The following is a 21,035-nucleotide window of genomic DNA, read 5'->3' as shown; positions in this document are numbered from 1 at the left end:
ATGTAAGACAAACAAGCTTTCACCTCATCAACACAAATAAGCCTTTCTCTTTTCTGGTCTTCCATAGTTGTCAAACTTGAAAATCCTTGTTCACAACAATATATTGTGGAGAACTGCAGAAGAATAGCCGCTTGAAGTGAGGCGTGGGTACTGCTTCTGGTTGAAATATATATATAATTTTGACACTGTACTATACTATATTACAACAAAATGTTTAAATGTTTCTTTGAATGCCCTTGATTCTTCCTGCCATCCTCTCCTGCCTGCCACACCAGTGTGGTTGCGCTGTCACACCCTTTAAGAACCACTGATTTAACATATTTGATGTGTGCATGGTAATCATTTACAGCCTAATCTAACCACATCTTCCGCCTCATGTTATAATCTCTCGCAGATCCTGAAATAAATTTTACAGCACTTTTCAGCAGAGTAATTCACAATTCTGGCTTATTTTCAGATGAAGCCAAAACTATAAGGAAGTCACACTCTGTTTTAGTAGGGCCAGCTTAGCATGCTTTGCAGCTAGATGAGAATTTATCCAAATCTGACATTTTAGCTCCTGTACTTGTTAGGTTCTCACCTTGAGTCATTCTGATAGGTAGCAAACAATTCCACAAGTTTAGACTGCCTGTCAGTGTGAGGTTTCTTAACATGGCTTGAAATATAGATTTAGGTGCTCTTGAATTAGCCAGCTTTCTCTGAACAAGTCTGCATAAATTGGCATGATTTATTCTGATAAAAATAATGGTATTCAAAATGAGAAGCAAACAAGAATTGGGGGCGGGGAGAGAAAGGGTGGGCCTGATGCACTGTGTTTTTACAAACACATAATATCTTCCTTTTAAGCAATGGAGCAAAGGTTGCTTTTTTTAAAAGAGAGACCCAGGTTTACTTAGAAGTGACGTGGAAGCGGGGGTGGGGGGTGTACGTACACTAATCTTCAACTGGAGGATCATGGTCTGATCAAAGGTAGGTCACAGCAGGAGCACTACCATCATGCAAATATATGATGAAATATTTTTTAAAAGGGCCCCCAAATGAATGTTGGGGTTAAAAGTGGGTCTGAAAAGATTGAAGATACCTGTCTTATTACATTCTTCTTTTGCTCCCTCCACACCCCCGTGATGAACTCAAGGGTTTCAGGCAGAAACCAGACTCACATATGATTAGCTTTAGCAAGGTAGCCACAAAATGTGGCCTCTGGCCACCCCCCTGGGATACTCAAGTAGTCAGATCAGGTCAAAATAAATCAAGAGTGCATCCAGCTTTAGTGGAGTGCCCTCCACTAAAGAAAGGTGCTAATGTCAGTCTGGCCAGATTTGAGAAGATTGAGGGAATCAGGTTTCTTATGCAGGCATATGAGCATATCACAGCACAGGTAATTAGTTGTTAGGGCAGTGCTTTGACAAGTACTCAAATGTTCTGGGTCAAGTTCTTAATTGACAATCACACCAGGGGACGTAAACTGAACCCAGCTCTCTTCTGGGGTTTCTCAGGATAGTTAGAACAGCATTCTTCACACTGCTCCTGGTAAATACAGCACACTCAAAAGGTTATCCAGCCAGCTAATAGAAAACAAATATTAACAGACATTAAAGACATCCTTCACCACCTCCACTTAGGGATATTTCCCCAGTTGACACATGCCAGAGCCCAACTACCTTTCTAAATCAGTGGCAAACAACATAGAACTTGAACAAGACAGACATAATAGACTTCTTACCAGAAAGATCAATGACAAAGTGGGGACCGAAAACAAAGAATTGCATGGAGGTTGTATTAAATTACTTGGACAAGCAGGAATGCTGTCTTTGATAGCAGAGAGGAGAAATACTGAAATAACAGACTCCAGTGGTTTTAGATGTGTGTCATAGTGAAGCTGTAATGGAGAAGAGCAGTGCCCTCTCATTACACACAGTACACAAAATACACCCAATATGTTTCCTCAGTTCAGTCTGCTTGTTCCACTATTTCTCCCTATGTAGATTCTTAAGCTACATTTGAGGAAGTGGGTGGAAGATACACATCCGTCACTTCAATAGTCAGACATGTTCAGTGAGAAAAAGCCTGAAGAAAAACGCTGAGCACCTGTCTGAGATGAAAACTTCAAATCTGGTTTTGCACACACATTTTAATCAGGGGCCCATCAATTTTGACTGGCCTTGGTAGTTGGCCACATTTCTGCTTGCCCTGATCCTGCACCCCCTGAAGTGGCTTGTATGGAAGCTGCTCAAGGTCCATTGCAAGTTGTGGGGAGGGAAGGAGCGGGGTTCTTCCTTCTTCCACAATGCTGAACTGCAAAAAGGTGACAGTTCATGCCCATTGTGCTGAGTATAGACATTCCAGCAATCAGAGAAAAGTCTCGCGGCTCTCAAAGTATTTGCAAGGCTTAGGAAATCGTCAGGGAGATTCTCCATCCTTCTCAGTTCAGTAGTAGTATAGGAATTCTCCTTGATATTTCCCTCACCAGGTTACCTTGACTACAGTGTTAGAAACTGGGATAGAAAAGCTAGGAGCCAAATGGCTCATGGGATTTGGGTTGTGGGTGCCAAAACAGAATGCTTAGTTGCCATTGGGGGGAGGGTCCAGTAACGCTTTCTTTTTATTTATTCTGATAAGCATGAACTACTACACAATTCACGTAAGTGGCACATTGCTAATATCACATTTTTAACAGAAATTATTAATACATGTTTAATTTGGTGTTTACAATAAAAATATTGGTATCATGCTTCAGTTTTCAAAACACTCTACTCTTCATTGTTTAACATACTGCCTATCCTTAACATACACTTCAGGGCTTCAAAGCACATACATTTCAGTCAGCCAGGTGCAAAAAAATGGCACCCAGACCTTTTGAGGTGCTCGCAAATGGAGAATCTTTAGGCACGAAATGCGCCTGGCGTCCTGCTAATTTCAAACCCTGCTAGTCTAATAGGTGAATGTGTTTGTGGACCTTCGATGTTAACATTCGTTACAGGGGAAAGTGGCATGAGAAGCAGGAAATAACTTGGGTATGACATAACTTATGGGAAGAAGTGATTGCTCTCCTGTACATGAGCCTGTTCAATAACTTATCCCACACCCAAGACCTTTTCGTCCCCTACATTCCACAGAAACTTTTGAGTGGCACATGCTTATAAAGGTGAGACATAAAATTTCATTATAAATAAATAGCTTTAATTAAAACTTTTAGAGCTAGGGTACCACAGGTGCTAACCATACAATGAACTATACACAAAGAAGTCATCAATTCTAGTCTCTTCTCTGCTATGAACCTTATGGGTGTCTTTAGGCAACCTATCGACCTTTTATCCCTGCTTCCTCTCCATTGACCTATATATAAGGATTATTGCGATAACATGATCTAATGGGGCCCAGGTAAAAATTTCCTCTCTGTCATGAAATTCAGTGCGGGGCTTGGAGAGCCTTTATCTCACATCCTAACCTGAGAGGGCTGTTGTAAACTGGGATAATCCTTTTGTATACCACCCTAGGCTTCTGCAATAATGCAAGCACTCTAAATACCCTGCTCAGTGCTCTGCAAATGCTATTGTTGCCATCAACAATATCAGGGTTTCACAATTCCGCTTGCCATGGCAAGCGCTCTGCTGCCCTCTGATGAGCCCCCAAGCTTCCTCCCAACCTTGGAAATGGAGAGAGGGACTGGAAACATTCCCACAGTTGTGCTCACCTTCTAGTGATAATTCTCCCTCCATCTCCCTCCCCAAAGTTAATAGTATACCTGGCACTTGGGTTTTGGTACTGGACCTTCAAAGGCATACCACTCTCTTCATGGTGCATTCAGATGCACCATGTGAGGTCAGCAACAAGACCATACCCTTAATGTGAGAGTCCTGAAGACCAAAAACTTTTGGTTGGCTACCAAGACCAGTCAACGTTTGTGGACCCCCAATTGTCACCACCATCATCAAAACACTACCTGTACCAGCAAGTGCTTTAACCATACATGCTTCTTTCCTATGGAAGATGGTCCTAACCAGTGGCCTTTATAGCAGCAAAACGCTCTTTGGTCAATGATCAAAACAGCACTCTGCTGGAGAATTATACTAAAGACACAGCATGCTCCTCCTCTCACTTACAACTTGGAGAAAAGAATTCAATAGATAAAGCCAGTATGACTCAAATTGCTCAAAGAGAACAGGAAATAAAGCGGCAATGAACAATTCGAGCTTTGAGTCTCATGCACAGAAGTGCAATGATTAAGCCATCCAATTTATATAAGAGTGGGGTGTGTTTGGTGGAGGAATGTTCGTGTATACATGGACATTTCTCTTGGATAGAATGCTTAAATAAGAGGGAGAATGATATGACTGTAAACATTCAAGGCACCCAGTAGTCCAAAGGCACCTAAACATTTGAGGCCAGGTCTGAAGAAGTCATTGAAAAATGTGTCATCCATTTTTCAAATGACACACAATAGCATCATTTGCTGCAGAGCCTCTCCAACTCTTATTACTACATCCATGCCTCTACTAGCTTATATGAAGGGTTGGTTACTTGCTTGCATTAAAAAAATTCTTTTGATGCAAATTCCTCTCATCCGCTTAACAGATTGGGATGGCCTGGCCTCAACTGTTCATGTTCTGGTGACCTTCCACCTGGAGGACCACTGTTTTACTATCTTCGCAGTCCAGAGACTACAGCTAGTGAAGAATGTGGCTGCTATACTGTTAAGTGGAGTAGACCAGTGGGACCACTAATCCTTGGAGCACTACACTGTCCATCAGTGAATGACTGGGTGCAATTCGACATATTAGTACTAGCAAACAAAGCCCTAAATGGCTCAGGACCCAAGTACTAAAAAGAGTGTATTTTCCAGTATCAACCAGAGGAGGCCACATTGGTGGTGACCCATGTAATGGCGTTCTTGATGGTAGTTCCGCATTTTTTGAGGTTTTAACTTATTGCTTTAGTATTGACATGTTTGCTTCCCTGGGCTCCTTTGAATGGGCAGAAGATACTTTTAATGAACAAATGAGCAATTCAATTAACCCATGCCCAACTGATAGAACAACCATGTGGTGGCCAAGGTAGAACACACCACAGCAATGCAAATTTATAGACCTCACAAACTCAACATTTACTATTCTCTGTGCAAGTATCTCTAGAGACACACAAAGGCAGCATTGAAAGCTTAGTTCAGGCATAGGCAAACTCGGCCCTCCAGATGTTTTGGGACTATAACAAAACATCTGGAGGGCTGAGTTTGCCTATGCCTGGCTTAGTTAGTCAAACCACCTACATGCCAACTTCAGTGGCAAGATGCTTGAAAGCTGTGTTCTTGAGTATATGAGGCAATGTACATTTACCTAGGACAGCTTCCAGTCAGATGATAAGTTGAAAACCATGAAAATCAAAACATGGATTTTCAGTCTTCAACATAGAAAACTTCCCAAACCCTCAACAGACTTGTCTCCAAACAGGCCAATACAACTGCAAGATTAGAGGTCTTAAGACTGCAGTTTAGATAGTGAGTCCATTTCCACATGTCACCCCTTTATTTCATTTTATTTCATTTCCAGAAGGGTTTCTGCAGCTCTGCAGATGCATGAACTTATACTTCTCCTTAAGGCCCTGGCTCTGCATGAAGCACTTTTCCTTGATGACAACCAGCTACCTATGACAGCTGACAGGGAATAATATCAGAATCCTAAATTGCAAAGTTCACCAATGTCCAATATGCTTTGTTAGCACACTATTAGGCCCTGAAGCCAGTCCTTTGAAACACAACTTAACTGCAGGTACCCAGGTACCTTCCAACAACAACATCTTATTGGAATGCTTTTAAATTCCTTTAACATACTTGGAAAGACATCCATCAGCAAAGCATCCACTCAGAATTGTTACTAATACTGATGGCTAAGATGAGATAACATGCAGCCTTAGGCAAATCTATCTCTAGGCCTAAGCACCACACCCTCCAAATCTTTACAATGAGGATACCACTTTCTTTAAAAAAAGAATTGAGACAAAATGTTCTGAACACTTGAAATGCACAATATATGCCAAGCATACTTCCAAGATACACATATGACAGTATAGCACATGTGACACATATAGCAGTGTATCACACATAACAAGATATCACACATGATCACACTATCAGAAACAACCCAATATACTAAATTTAAAACTTACCATTGTGGCTGGGGAGGCGTCTGGGATGATTTGGGCTCTTGAGAGCTTGGCTTCTTCCCCTCCCCTAGCTCATGTCATGGTCCAAGAGGTAGCTTCCTAGGAGGACCATCTTCCTCCATTAGGGTAAAAAAAATTAAAAATGGGAGAGTGGGAAGAAATCACCCACCCTACCCTATTTTTTCGCTCCCTGCCTTTGGCTTCAGGAACCCATCGGAGAGCAGTAGCTAGTAGAAATATTTTTTAAAAAACCACCCCTAACTTCCCCGTTTTCTAAAAAGAAGGTCTTCAGAGCAGGGTATTTATGCAATGGGTTTAAAAACGAGAGATCTCCCAGACAGACACTCCTGTGCAAGCAGAGGCCTACACGCCGTGTATTTTCTGGGTGGGAATGAAAAGGAGGATCCTTTCAGAGGGGGGAAGGTCTGAGGGCCTGTGCTTGGTGCTGCCTATCTCTTCTTGGGTGCCTCTTGCGTTGGGTGCCTCTTGGGAAGGAAGTGGGGCCTTCCTGCCTGGTGGGGCCTGCCTGTCCCACCGTCGCCCCCTTTCCTAGCCCCCTCCTCCCTTCAGCTCCCACAGCCCCTGTGCAAGTCGACGCCGAGCCTTCCTCAGAGCGCTCGCCCTCCTTTATCTCCGGGTGGGTTTTCCTCCTCCTCCTCCCTCCTCCTCCTCCTTCCTCTCAGTCTCTGGGGTTGGGGGAGGGGAACCACCGCCACCAACCAACGCTGCTACTGCTGCTGACGCCCCGCCCACGGCCCCGCCCACCTCGCGCACGGCCCCGCGACCACAAACTCTCTCTTCCCACCCAGCCCGCGCCGACCTCGGCCTTCCTTCTGTGACGTAACAGGAAGCGACCCGCGAGGGGCGGATCCTGACAGGCGCGCGCGCGCGGCGGAGCGGGCCCGCGTCACCGACCAATCCCGGAAGGGCAGGGTGGTGACGCCACGGCGCGCGCGCTCGGCAAAACCCTCAAGCAGCCAAGGCGCCGCATACGCGCGTGCGCGGAGGGAGAGGCGAAAGTGGTTTGTCGCCTCCTCCTACCAATAAATTAACCCTTTTAACCTGCTGCCTGGAGGGCACAGCAAGAAGCTCTTCCTCAGAAACAATAAAGGCGGAGAAAGAGCTTCTTTCCACCAACCACCAACCTGCCTCGCTTCTTACTGCCAACCCCCCAACCCAAAGGAGATGCCTCTGCTCTGACAGATTTGATTTTCTTAAGTGTTTGCGTGTGGAGAAATAAAACAGGTCTGTGGCATTAGCCAATGCTAGTCCTACTCAAGAGTAGACCACTGAACTCTCTGCTAATGAACTTCTCCCAAAGAATCCTGGTGGGAACGCTAGTTTACCCTTCACTGAGCTACAATTCCCAGTACTCTTAACAAACAACAGATCCCAATATTTTTGGGGAGAAGCCATATACTTTAAAAGGCATGGTGTGTATGCAACAAAAGGTCTTTATAATCATATTTATTTTGACCCTGAGATAGTCTGTGACCTATACTGCCCTGGGAGCTGACATGATTAAATGTCTGTCCTTTCCAAAACAACCACAACCCCAAAACAAAAAATACATGTTAGATTTTTACTTTTTTACTACTGACTTCACCTTTACTGTGTCTAGTGTAGAGAGAGAGAGATAAATCCCCGCTTTCCCTTGTAGTACTAAAACTCGGAGAAATCCAAGAAGCTGAACCCTGGAAGACTCAGGGCAGACGAAATAATGTATTCCTGCACGCAGTGCATAGTTAAACTATGGAATTTGCTCCCACACAGTGTAGTGATGGCCACCAACGTGGGTGCCTTAAAAGACTATTCTCTAAATTAACGGAAGATGAGGTTATCCGTAGCTACAAACCACAATACCTATGCTTCGACCCCCACTGACAGAGACTGTATGCCTCTGAATACCAATTGCTGGGAATCACAGATGGGCAGAGTGCTGTTGCACCCAGGTCCTGTTTGGGGGCTTCCTATGGTGATCTGGTCAGCCACTGCGAGGACAGGATGCTGGCCTTCCAAGGTCTTTAGCCTCATGCATTGTAGAGCTCCTCTTCTTATGTAGTATGCAAACAGTACCCTCTGCTGGAAGAAAAATGCCATATCACCGTCATCAGTGCCTCTGTACCACTGTCATCCGTGCCTTAGTTTGGTCTTTATTGGATGTGTGGGGAACCACTAGTAGGTTTCAGGCCTTACCTTTGCAGAATATTAAGAGAAATGGTCTAAAAATGGGCATTTCCCTGCAGTCCTGAATGCATCATTGCCCCATCATTGTTCTTGAGCATGTATGGCAGAATTTCACACACACAGCAGACATTTGTGCAGCCAGCCAGTGCCTCCAAGCTGGGCATTCCAGCCTTTCCCCACTATTCCAGTTTTCTTTCCCATTCTACATTCCATGGCTAGTGAGCATGTTCTCACTGGATTCCCCCCTCCAAAAATTTTTTTAAGGCTGCAGTGCTGCAAATATTGAGGTTCCCCTGAGAATGCTTATTTAATAAATTTACAGCGAAATTCAACTAACTAGTGCCACTAGTAGAAGCCTATGCAAGGATCTCTGCTAGTGCAACAGGACTCCTCCCCTCCTCTTGTGCCCCCAAAATGACTTGGGAGGGGTCTGGAGAAACCCCAAAACAGCACATGGAGGAGGAACAAGGAGGTTGTTCTGTCAGGCATGCAAAAATGCTTGCTCTGGTGGAATATTAGTAACAGTGCAACATTGAATTCATCCCTTGTTATGCTATACATTCATTATTTAATAAATGTATGTACCACTTTTCAAGAAAATGTGGTTTGTAAGGCACACCCCAAATGTACAATAAAATACAAATTATAACCATAAAACACCACAAAAAATCTCAAAAATTTCAAATAATACATTACTAAAAGCTATGGGGAATATTCACACTGATATCCCCTTCTTGTTTCTTAGTTGCTTAATTTTGATGACAGTCCTGTGGCCACTCAACACCTGAATTCTCCATTAAGAGGAAGATTTCAGGGCAGTGAGCAAACACAATAATAAAATGACATAAAAATTCTGAACTGAAATTATAACAAGCCTGGGTAAAACAATTTTTTTGGCAGGCACTGAAAATACCATAGCAGAGTCTGCACGAAAACCGCTTTAGGCTCATCTTCTAAAACCTGACTGTGCTGAGCTGTGCAGGCAGTCTTATGTTAATCTTCACACAAAAATGACATCATCGGTGCCCATTCAACGAACAGCCTGCATGTGAGTGACTGATCAGAATAAAAGGACTTATTTTTCATGTTATTTGAATGGAATAAATCATGCATGCAAATTGTACACCAAGTCACAGCTAACAAATGCAACTGGAAAAACAACAGCAAAACAAGTTGTAAAAACAGAGGGAATGCCTAAGACTCTTCTTACTAGGAGTATGTTTTTTGGGTAGGGCTGGTACTACTTGTAAGAGGGCTGGGGTATTGATCAGGGGGTAGAACCCTGAAGTTAATGGAGATGACTAACTTAGGTACATTGATTTTAATAGGTCTACTCTGAGCAGGACTTATTTGAATATAACCCAACACCTCCAGGGATGATGAGAGAAACAGCCATTCCAGTGGGAAGAGACCAATTTGTGTTCCGGACACTTTTTCTTTTCTTCTAGATGTGGCAGTCGCTTTGTGTTGTGCCATAGCCCCATAACAGCCATTTTGTTAGGCAGCATGTCCCACAACTGCCATTGTATAGCTGATGCACGCACAGCATTTTCTCAACATTCCAAATGTGCCCACTAGCCCCCAAAGGTTGGCTACCCCCATTCCAAACTACATAAAGGCTTTATTTAAATTGAAAAGCAATGCATTAAAATGGTTAGAGCAACCAGTTAGTATACCTGCTTGCTTAGGAAATAACAAGAATTTTAGAAAAGGAAACTTGATTGAACTCAACAGGCTGTATTCTGGGTTAATCATACAGTGGTACCTCGGGTTAAGCACTTAATTCGTTCCAGAGGGCCATTCTTAACCTGAAACTGTTCTTAACCTGAAGCACCACTTTAGCTAATAGGGCCTCCCGCTGCTGCCGCACCGCCAGAGCACGATTTCTGTTCTCATCCTGAAGCAAAGTTCTTAACCCGAGGTACTATTTCTGGGTTAGCGGAGTCTGTAACCTGAAGCGTATATAACCCGAGGTACCACTGTATTTCGAGTTTGCCCATTGGAATGGATGGACATGACTATCTTAGGTTCACTGATCTCAATGGGTCTACTCTGAGTTGAACTTGGTTTGATGCAGGCCATTGATGAAATCCCTCCCACCCCCCTTGATGATTTAAATAAATTATTTGCATTGCCTTAATTTAAATTCATCCACCTTAACCCATAGCCCTTCACTGTATGCACTGCATAGTTTGTACATAGGGGCTTCCTGTGCCGATGATCTAGGATGGAAAAACATCCGATGTGTCTTCTGTGGGTCCCATGAAGAGTTAACTTTTTCTAATCCCCTAAGAAGCTAGAATTATAAATCTATAAAGTCTTTCCAAATCTGTTTCTGAGCTCTCCAGCAGCTCAAATTTAGTTAAATGGATTAATATGCAAATAGGGTATAAAACTTGCAGGAGTGCGAAGCTGTCTTTAGCTTTGATCTGATCAGCTTTTGGGAAAGGGGCAGGATCTCCTCTGTGTCTCTGGGCAGAATAGTGTTGATACTGACATCTGTTTGCCCCCCCCCCCCAATTTCCTGGCCGTAGGCTTATCTGGTGGTAGAGACCTGTTCTGGAAAGTCACCCATCATGTTAGAGTTCCCACAATGGCCCCTGAGAGCCCACTAAGAGCAGGCACTCTGGGCCAATGTAAGATATTAGCCACAATGGCTGGGTTCCACCTCCACAGTCAGAGACAATAAGTGGGGACACTGCAGTTGCGCTTATAGCTGCTTGCAGGTTTCCCGTGGGAATGGAAAACGATGCCCTCTTACACCCCTAACATACGTATGCAGTTAGTTGCTTCGCAATATTCCTAATGAGATGTGTGTACTAGATTTAGGTTTTCTTGTATCTCTTTACATGATGAATACACACAATTTATCAACAAATCGGTCGTAACGCTTAAACCCCCCCCCCCACTTCAATCCAAATCTCATAAAGAAAACTCAAGCGGTGCCATTTGATTCAATCTTGAGTGCATCAAGAAGCTAAGAATAGGGTTAACAAAGAGCAGCCGGGGGGATCAAAGTAGATAATTTCTGACTTGCCAATTAAAGATCTTATTGAATTGAAGAGGGATTATACACACACACATTGAATTATAAGAAGTCCCGTCATCAAAGGCACTTATGGTTTTGCTTGAAGGAACACGCCATTAAATCAAAGAGCTCTGTCTTGTTTTGGAAACTGGTTAAATGTGGCTGTCAGATGTAGAGCAACCTTTGATTGGCAAGCGATTCAAATGGAGCCTGGGAACATCACTTCCTTGCTATTTTTAATCAAAGTGGTATCAGATCCGAGTTCTGAGCTTCACCATTAGGGGTGATGAACTGCTTCTCCTTGATCCCTGACCTCCCTCTCATCTGGTGCAAGGCACCAGGTCTGTCCTGCACCACCAAGGCAAGATGCAGAGATTGCAGAATCAACTGTGTAACCCAGAGATGTGTAACCTCTAGCCTCTCTGTCTGTCCCCCCCCCCACCTGGACTCTCCTCAACCCTGCCTTGCATCCTCCTTGAGTATTATTGCCTAGTTGCAATGCGTCCTTGGCCTCCCACCATGCCTCTTGCCTATCAGGATGAATGGAACATAGAAGGTGGCCTATGAGTGTGCATGTGTAGACTCTAGCCTACTGCACAAGGTGAGCAGAACACTCCTTGCACCTCTTGACTTCTAACATCATGCACCACGTAAGCGTTATCCCCTAGTGTTGGTAATATAATACAAGTTACTCTTTATTTTCATCTCTCTAGGGACTTGTGTGTTTCTTTTTTTGTTTTAATATGGTTTTTATTGATTTTCAAAAAGAAAAAGAATTAAAGAAAAAGAACAAAGGAGAAAATAAAGTTACAACATAATAACATAAACATTCCATATATTGAGATTACTGTGAATCTCTTGACTCCCTCCCCCATCCTATTCATGGGTCCTATTAATTCTATTTTCAACCGCATATCAATACTTCTCCAATTTTTCATATTTCTAGATTATCTGTATTTTCTGTTACCATACAAGTGTAATTAAAATCCTCTTAATGTTTTGACCCGTTTAAAATGATTTTTATGTACATAATAAACATTTCCCCCTCCTTTAAAAAAAATAAAATTCTTGTCTTCTTGATTCCTGAGCTTCCCAGATAGTTTTGCCATCTTGGCATAGTCCATCAGATTGATTTGCCATTCGTCTTTAGTTGGGGTTGTCTCTTCCTTCCACCTCTGGGCTAACAACATCCGAGCAGCTGTTGTAGCATACATAAATATTTTATTCTGATCTGATGGGATCTCTGTACTGGGACTTGTGTGTTTCAATGAGGGCTTTGGAACAAAGTGAGCAATTATGAGATTTAATATTCTAAAACAAATGGGGAGCCATCAATTTTGTGAACTATGGAACTCTTTCCCACTCTCACCGGAGGCAGGGGTGACAACCAACTTGGGTGGCTTTAAAAGAGGACTGGACAAATTCATGGAGGACAAAGCTATCAATGGCTACCAGACATGATGGCTATGCTTTGCCTCCATGGCTGGACATAGTAATACCACTTGCTGGGAATCTCTAGTGGGCACTGTTGCCTTCACGTCCTTCCTGCTTGCTTCCCATTGAGACAACTGTTTGGCCACAGTGAGAACAGGACACTGGACTAAATCAAGCCATTGGCCTGATCCAGGAGGCTCATCTTATGTTCCTTTGTTCTTTCTTTCTCTCTTTCTTTCTCCCAGCGGTCTGGATGCATCTTAAACCTGCCTCTTACCTTGAAAGTATGGTGCAAATATGTCTGCATACTCATCCTGCATCCCAGCTCCAGATTATTAGAAGTTGAGGAACAACCACATCACTCCTAGCTTCCCCTCCACCTGCTTGGTTTAACTTACTGCCAGATAAAAGAGTTCTGTGGAACTCAAAAGCTTGCTCACTAATTTTTTTTATAAATTAAATTTCTCATCTAAGTATGCAACTTTCAAGTTAAGGATGTCAGATAATTCTGATGATATAACAGAAGTAAGTGGGAACAGAAATTGCCCATTTTTGCTTATTCTTCCTATTTCCAGAATGCAACAGAACCCAGCAAACTCACAGGCAGTATTCACTGTTGTTGTTGCTTTCAGTCCTGTACAGTAGGACCCAGGACTACCCTAGATTGTTGCCTTTACACTCTGTTTGTAAGCCGCTGTTAGAAAATCCAGGACTAAATCAGGGATGGGGAATTTATGCCCTTACTCCAAATATTGCTGGATTATAATTCCCATCATCCCTGACCACGGTCCATACTTCCTGGGTCTGATGGGAGTTGGAGTCCATAGCTCAGCTGGTAGAGCATGAGACTCTTAGACTTAGATCACATTGGGCAAAATATTCCTGCATGGAATCCCTAGGGATCACTTCCAACTCCATGATTCTATGATTCTAACATCCAGAAGACCACAGTTTCTTCTCTTCTAGACTAGATAAAACCTTGGTCTGATCCAGAAGAGGTCTCCTGTTCTTATCTACCTCCCTGCCACCCTCTTCTTAAATTACACTTAGCCCCAGCCACATTCAACCAATCCCACCATCCCTGCTGAAATTCCTGCCACAAGTGGTGCCCCACCCCCAGCAGTGCTCTGTGAGATGGCCTAGAAACTTAGCATTGGGGGGGGGGGAGGGAATATCCCAAATTATTTAAGTGACAGTGCATGAAATACGCTGGCTCAAAGCCAAGAACCAGGCAAAATCAGCCACCCGACTATTAAAACCTTGCAATTTCTCTGAGGCTGTGATCAAGCTAATGGGTTTTTATTGAGTTCTATATTGTATTTACACCGAAGGAAAGGGACGGGGAGGGGGAGAAATTAAGCATGGGCAAAGCCAAAGAAAGGTCTCGGATCTGGACACCCGGCAATGTGATTCTTCCAGGACTCTCGGTTTTCCCAGAACTGCTGTGGTTTTAGGAGTGACTCAGGCTATGTTTATGAAATATCATTGATGCATGGCGGGCCTGATGTCCCCAGAGAACAAGGACGCTGCTTCCAAGTTCCTTGCTACCAGCAACTATATGGTGCCTTTTGGGTTAGCCATCTATCGCTTCCTGGAACTCATTAGGGGGAATCCCAAGAGCCCTGATGTTTGTCAGTAGATTCTCTCTCTCTCTCTCTCTCTCTCTCTCTCTCTCTCTCTCTCTCTCTCTCTCTCTCTCTCTCTCTCTCTCTCTCTCTGCACCCCATTAGCTGACACATTAAATTTTTAACATTTCTTTTTGTGGATGTGTGTTTGTACTGCCTGCAGCAGCCTGGGCTGGGCCTGGAGATTGAGCCCCTTACATTGAGCTTAGGCTGCATCAAGTAGGCGAAGTTTCAGGATTGGGGTAGTGGGGCCTGATAGGGATGAGCTGATCTGTCACGTCTTGGTTTCTCCAGTCTTAAATTCAGTTCCTCACATTTGCACATCAGTTTTCAACGTGTTTTTTGTTTGTCAGGCAAGTTTTTGTGAAATTTAATCAGTGTTTTACTGCAGATTTCTCCTGATATGCACATTTCTGTGTGAATTTTGCATAATGTACAGGGTTTTCTTTTTGTTTTTTTGTTTTTTGCAAAGCAGCCTTTCCTAATAAAGTGCATTTTTTGCATGTTATTTTCACTAACATGTGCATTTTAATGCACACCTTTGAATATGCATTTTTGTACTCATTATGTGGCTGCAACATAAAATCCAGAGAAGGTCAAACTTCAAAGAATGGCTGTGGTTCAGTTGGTATGTTGTTTTGGAATGACGTACAACCCTAAGTGTTGTATTTTATAGAGGACAGTCCTCTTTTTGAGGTCATCCTCCATTCTGAAAGGCTGCCTAGTCCAACTCCAACTTGCATGTTGTGATTTAATGTTAGCTCGCACCTGACAATGGGGATGTGAAACCAGGCCTTGCTGGGACAGTTCATAGCTTTCTTTTCAACACAGCACACTGATGTCACACAAAGTCTGCCATTTTTAAAAAGCCTGATCAGCAGCTTGATCTTGATCAGGAGAGAGTATAATTTATTAGATTTTAAAATTTTTCATTCTACCTATTTCTCCAAGGAGACTCAAAGTGGCTTTCTACAAAATGAAATGCTATGAAAAACTTCCTTGGCTGATCCCCGCAGGTCAATCTGCTGCAAAAAGTGCAGGAGCAGATCAGAACAAGTTTGTATCTAGTCAGCTGGCAATCCTAACAGCAATTCTACTCACTGCACACATCTGGATGCAAATTCATGGTTCTGAATTTGCAGGGGATGCTTTGATTCCCCTCCAAGCCAGATGCTTACGAAGAAGTAGAACAACTGAGATACTGGACTTAAATTTCACCAGCATCAGAGCCCGTCCTGATCCCATTTGTCCAGATAATACCATTTTCTCTGCCCATCACACAGCCCCAAGGCTGCCCAGAGGTTTGTTCTTTTGGAACCTGTTCCAAGCTGCAGGGGAAAAAACAATTGTTCCATTCTGAGAGTTTGTTGTTTTGTTCTATACGCTCCGGAGAATTTCAATATCATTTGAGAACATCAAGGCCTTGAAAGGCCTTCCACTAATGGGGATGATCTTACCGTCTAGGAGGGCCCTGGGAGGCGTCTGCAGAGAAAACCGATCTAAGTGGTTGAATGCAAACACTGGGGCCAAAAGGAATGCTATTCTGAGCGTACTTAAATGTCTTACTCAACCCCTAAAGAAAACTTTTAAAAGTTGGGTTCCACTGAATGGAAACAGGTCCTCTTTTTATAGATTTACAGTGGTACCTCAGGGTACATACGCTTCAGGTTACGTATGCTTCAGGTTACAGACTCCGCTAGCCCAGAAATATTACCTCAGGTTAAGAACTTTGCTTCAGGATGAGAACAGAAATCGTGCTCTGGTGGTGCGGCAGCAGCAGGAGGCCCCACTAGCTAAAGTGGTGCTTCAGGTTAAGAACAGTTTCAGGTTAAGAACAGATCTCCAGAACAAATTAAGTTCTTAACCCGAGGTACCACTGTATATCACATGCTTCCATCTTCAGAGAGCTGCACATCCCATTAACTTAGTCATTTTTACAATACTCCTGTAAAGCAGGTCTGATTACCCCCATTTTGCAGACAGGGAGACTGAGAGTGACTTGCCTAAGGCCACCATGTATATATTGCAAGGTTAGGGGCTACTGCCCCTGCTCCTCCACACACCAACCTGTCAACCCCTTTGCCAACCCTCCTTCCCCATACCTCTACACCTGCTCAAAATCCTCTTCCTTTACACCTCACCCATTCCTTTATAGCTTGCCCTGAGCCCTTCCCCTTACAGCTCACCTCAACCCCTTTTAAAGGAGGGGATATGCATTTGAGAAAGCATTTTTAATTTTTTTTTAATGCCTCCCACCCATGCAGCCATGTTCAACCTGGGATGGGTGAGGTAGGTGCATGGACCACAGAGTGAAGTGCTTTCCCCCTTCCTTTAAACAACTCGTCTGGGCCCCCTGCGTCATGCTGGACTTGGTGTGGCCACCTATTGGTGGCAATATGAACTGCAGCATGTCGACAGCCTTACATTTTTATTATACAGGATGATGGAGACAGAGATGGCCTTCATAGTTCTAGCAGAATGACTGTATGACCTCCCTTTTGTCAGGGACATTGGCTGAATGGTGACAAGAATGAGTCCTCTGAATGGCTAAGAAATACCTGAGAAGAAGGGCTATCTCCCCTCCCCCTCAACTAAGGATGTTGTGATCTAAACATCCTCCTCTGAAGGGAAACTGGCATTTGGGCCAGACTCAGAGTTTGGACCCTGTAAGCATCTTATGGTGCTGGACCCTAGCTGCTTGTCCATGATGTCAGGTGCGGGTGTCAGCTTTGGATTTGACCACCACTGCTGGATTTATGTTCTACCACCACTGTTGGAGGCAGGATGCCTCTGAATACCTGTGACTGGGAATCAAAATTGGGAGAGGGTACTGTTGTGTCCAGGTCTTAAGCTTCCCATCGGCATGTGGATGACCACTGTGAGAACAGGATGCTAATGCAGCAGGGCACTTCTTATGTCTTAGGTAGCAGAGGTAGGACTCCTACCAGAGACAGGACCCGGAATGATGTGCAGATTGTACATGTTTACCTCTGGACCTTTTGCAGGACACAATGCTGGCTAGGGAAAGGAGGAATGTACCCATTGCGCATCACCTTGGGTTACTTCCCTTCTGGCCTGCTCAGGTTCCCTCCAGAACAGCAGCGACATCCCATCACTGTCCCAGTGGATCATGCCGTCCGGCCAACTGCTCTTTATGAGCTGCATTCGAAAACCTCCTGGCCCCCATAAATTAATAAGCGATTGATTTTTCCCATTAGCGGGGCCAGGGCTAGGCTGGGGAGATGCATTTCAAATTGAGGAACACTAAATAATTCAGAAGGAGAAATGACAAAGCCCCGAGCTGGGGGGAAAGCCAGGAACCTGTGCCCACCACCCGCTGCTCTCTGTGCCCCAGAACGCAAGGTCATGGCCACGACACTCTCAGCCTACCTACAGGTAAGGACGTCAAAACTGTCAAGTTGAGGCTTCCTCTACGGGCAGCGCAGGCTGCTCACCCTGAGGCCACACTAGTTTTTTTCCACACAGAAGAATTCCGTGCAACTCCCCTAAAGTCTGCATTAGTAGTTCTGTGTACACATTCCTATGCCAGTGTGCATGTTCCTATGCCAATCTAAATGAGTCCGTTAAAAAAGAAGAAGAGTCAGATGTGCAGCTTCCATCCTTTGGGAGCCATCAAGGGCCCACTGCTTACTAAGGAACACAGAAGACAGGGCAGATGGAAAGCTGGGATTGATCTGCTGAGAGCAGCAGAGGCTGGTGTATTGGGGCAATGGGGCGCTGCCCCACCCACCTCAGTCTGTCCTCAGTCAACCCCTACTCTCCTGTCTTCTTGCTTACAACCAGCCCAGGAGTTGGCTCTCCTCAGTCTCTGTTTTGCCCTGGTAGAACTCAGCAGGGAAGACTATGGGGAACTACAGTGGTACCTCGGGTTAAGTACTTAATTCGTTCCGGAGGTCTGTACTTAACCTGAAACTGTTCTTAACCTGAAGCACCACTTTAACTAATGGGGCCTCCTGCTGCTGCCACGCCGCCAGAGCACAATTTCTGTTCTCATCCTGAAGCAAAGTTCTTAACCTGAAGCACTATTTCTGGGTTAGCGGAGTCTCTAACCTGAAGCGTATGTAACCTGAGGTACCACTGTATTTGGCTCTGCCTGCCATTAGTTGTGGCTCCCCCTACTGTTGGGCTCCCTGCCTTCTGACTTACCAGTCCCAGTGGGCACAAGTCAACACTGGCTGAGAGGTTTTTTAAAAGAGCCAAATGCACTTTTGGGGCCGTCTGGTTAACCCATCCCATGTGCCATTTTTTTCTGATCCAAATCCCCCCCCCCCCCCACTGCTGCAATTTGCCTAATGAAGAAGGTTGGTTGGTTTTCCCTCAACGAATGGTCAAAAAAAATAACATTTGGAAGTTTCTCCCAGTTTGTTTTTAGCAGACCACAGCATCATAGCAGGATCTCTTCTCTGTTGCTGACACAGTCTCCAACTCTTTCAGGCTGGCACCTAAATTCTGTGCCCTCCCCCAGGCACAAGGCAATAGCTCTCCATCTAGAGGTTAGGAAAGGCTTTCTGAGGACATCATAGACACACAGAGACTGAGCAAATAAATGAAAAAGATGTCTGAGCCAGCTTCATTTGCTCCAGGCTTCATCATAGAACAGCAGCGTGAGTCCAGACCACTCAACCAAGCCCAATCTGAATCCTCATTGAGTCCCACAAAATTGTAGCCTTCTCTCTTAAATGGTAGGAAGGGAATGTCTCATGTATTGGTTAGTGTGTGGTGGATTTTAATCGGTGAGACCTCGATTCAAATCCTTGCTCCACTATGGTGGCCTCAATCTGCTTCCTGCCTAGCCCACCTCACAGGGTTGTCGTGAAAGTAAAAAAATGTTTCTTAGCATTGCTTGAGCCAGACCACATAAATATTTTTGGCATCCTTCCCTTGCAAGCAGGTGTGAATTCCAGGTGTGTGAAAGATGACTTGTGTGACAATGCAGCTTAGGCACTGAATTTAATTATTGTAATGACTAGTTCACACATATGCAGAATGAACAGTGCTCCGTTGACTGTGCTCACTTGGAGAACAGCAGCTGAATGTATGGACTGACTCCGCTGAGAAGCACTTGGGGATGGGCTAGAACTTGGTGGTGGGGTACATTTTTCTCATGCAGAAGGTTCCCATGTTCAGTTCTAGCCTTCTCCACCTGAAGCATCTCAAGTAGCAACCTTGGGGAAAGAAAGCCCCCTTCTCCAAGACCCTAGTATGCTATTTCTAGTCAGAGGAGACCAGAACGAGGCCAGTGGACCAATGGTCTGCTGTGATGAGCAGGGTCTGCATGAGAAACATCAGAAGCAATGGATTCAAATTACAAGAAAGGCGATTCCAACTAACCTCAGGGGGAACTTTCTGACAGTAAGAGCTGTTCAACGGTGGAGCAGATTTCCTCTGAAGGTGGTGGGGTCTCCTTCACTGAAGGTTTTTTAAGCAGAGGTTGGATGGCCATCTCTCAGGGATTCTTCAGTTGAGATTCCTGCACTGCAGGAGTGCAAACTTGCTATGAAGGACGCGTGAAATCCTTTATAAACTACTTTCCACACACTTCTTGGTCCAACAACTAGGGTGGCCAGGGGAAGTATGCTGCTCCTGTGCTCTGCTGAATTAAAAAGTGTATCCAGTAATACACAGAGCAGCTTCTTCACATGACGAAGGCACAGGCAAGGATTTGCATGATGTTGCAGAATATATTACAGACACAAGAGGGCTGTACTGCAACACTGGAGAATGAGAAGAGGCCAAAGCCCGAGGCTGTCAAGAACAGGACATAGGGATACTTAGGGACAGAAGGATCTGTCCATTTCAGTTCTCTCAATTTCTAACATTTTTCCAATCTTAAATCCTGTTCCCCACCTTTTGCAGACATTTGCACTTTATTTATTTATTATAAAGAACCTCACAAATATTCATCAGCACTTTTGTGCAAATTTCTGAACACAAAATGTGTGCATTTCTATGTGCAGTTTTGCCTAATGTGCACTTTGCAAGCCATTCCCCCTAATATAATGCATTGTTGTGCATGATTTTCACTGGTACATTCATTTTTATTCATGTTTTCCTGTTCTTGTAAACATTGGCTGGTTGGCGAACTTGCATAGTGAAATTTGGGTAAGTGCGATTTTTTTTTATGGGTAACCGTGTTTCAGTTCGCATATTATTTCGGAAGGTGCAGATTTGATATATTCAGTTTCAAGTGAGACCCGAATCCAATTTCTCCTTCTTTCCTAGCACGACTCAACTTATGCATCTGCAGGTTTCTGCCTGTCCCTCTCCCTGGGCTCCAAGATTAAACAGACATATGGGTCTGTGCTGCATGTCCATATTCTGACATTCCCTGCTATTAAGGGATTGGCTGGCAGTGTGTGTCCTCAAAGACTTAGTGGGGTACACCCATCTTGCCTCTGAATAAAAGGACTGCACTGGGGCTCAGGAGATCTGATTCACACTAGGGATTCTGCTGCCAGCCGACCTAGCAGCAAAATAATACAAAACAGAGAATAAACGAGATGCGGTATTGATTTAACCTACTTTAATGCACAATAGTTAAGGGGAAAGGTAGGGAGAGAGGAACGGCTTCCCCATTGATC

General features: G+C 44.2%; 1 protein-coding gene across 2 annotated transcripts in view; it reads right to left on the bottom strand.

The window, feature by feature from the left end:
* The window catches only part of XPO6 (exportin 6), a 42,280-nt gene extending 35,309 nt beyond the window's left edge, over nt 1-6,971 (bottom strand). For both annotated transcript variants that reach the window (XM_081887958.1, XM_081887959.1), the window contains exon 1: nt 6,163-6,971. In XM_081887958.1, the coding sequence (XP_081744084.1) occupies nt 6,163-6,165 (3 nt within the window). In that variant the 5' untranslated portion in view covers nt 6,166-6,971. The remainder of the gene's footprint in view (nt 1-6,162) is intronic.
* Between the last annotated feature and the right edge of the window lie 14,064 nt (nt 6,972-21,035).

This window comes from Podarcis melisellensis (genome assembly GCF_964234715.1).
Source record: "Podarcis melisellensis genome assembly, chromosome: 14".
Classification (NCBI taxonomy): domain Eukaryota; kingdom Metazoa; phylum Chordata; class Lepidosauria; order Squamata; family Lacertidae; genus Podarcis; species Podarcis melisellensis.
Note: the sequence above shows the minus strand (reverse complement) of the source record. Positions and strands in the feature narration are given on the sequence as shown.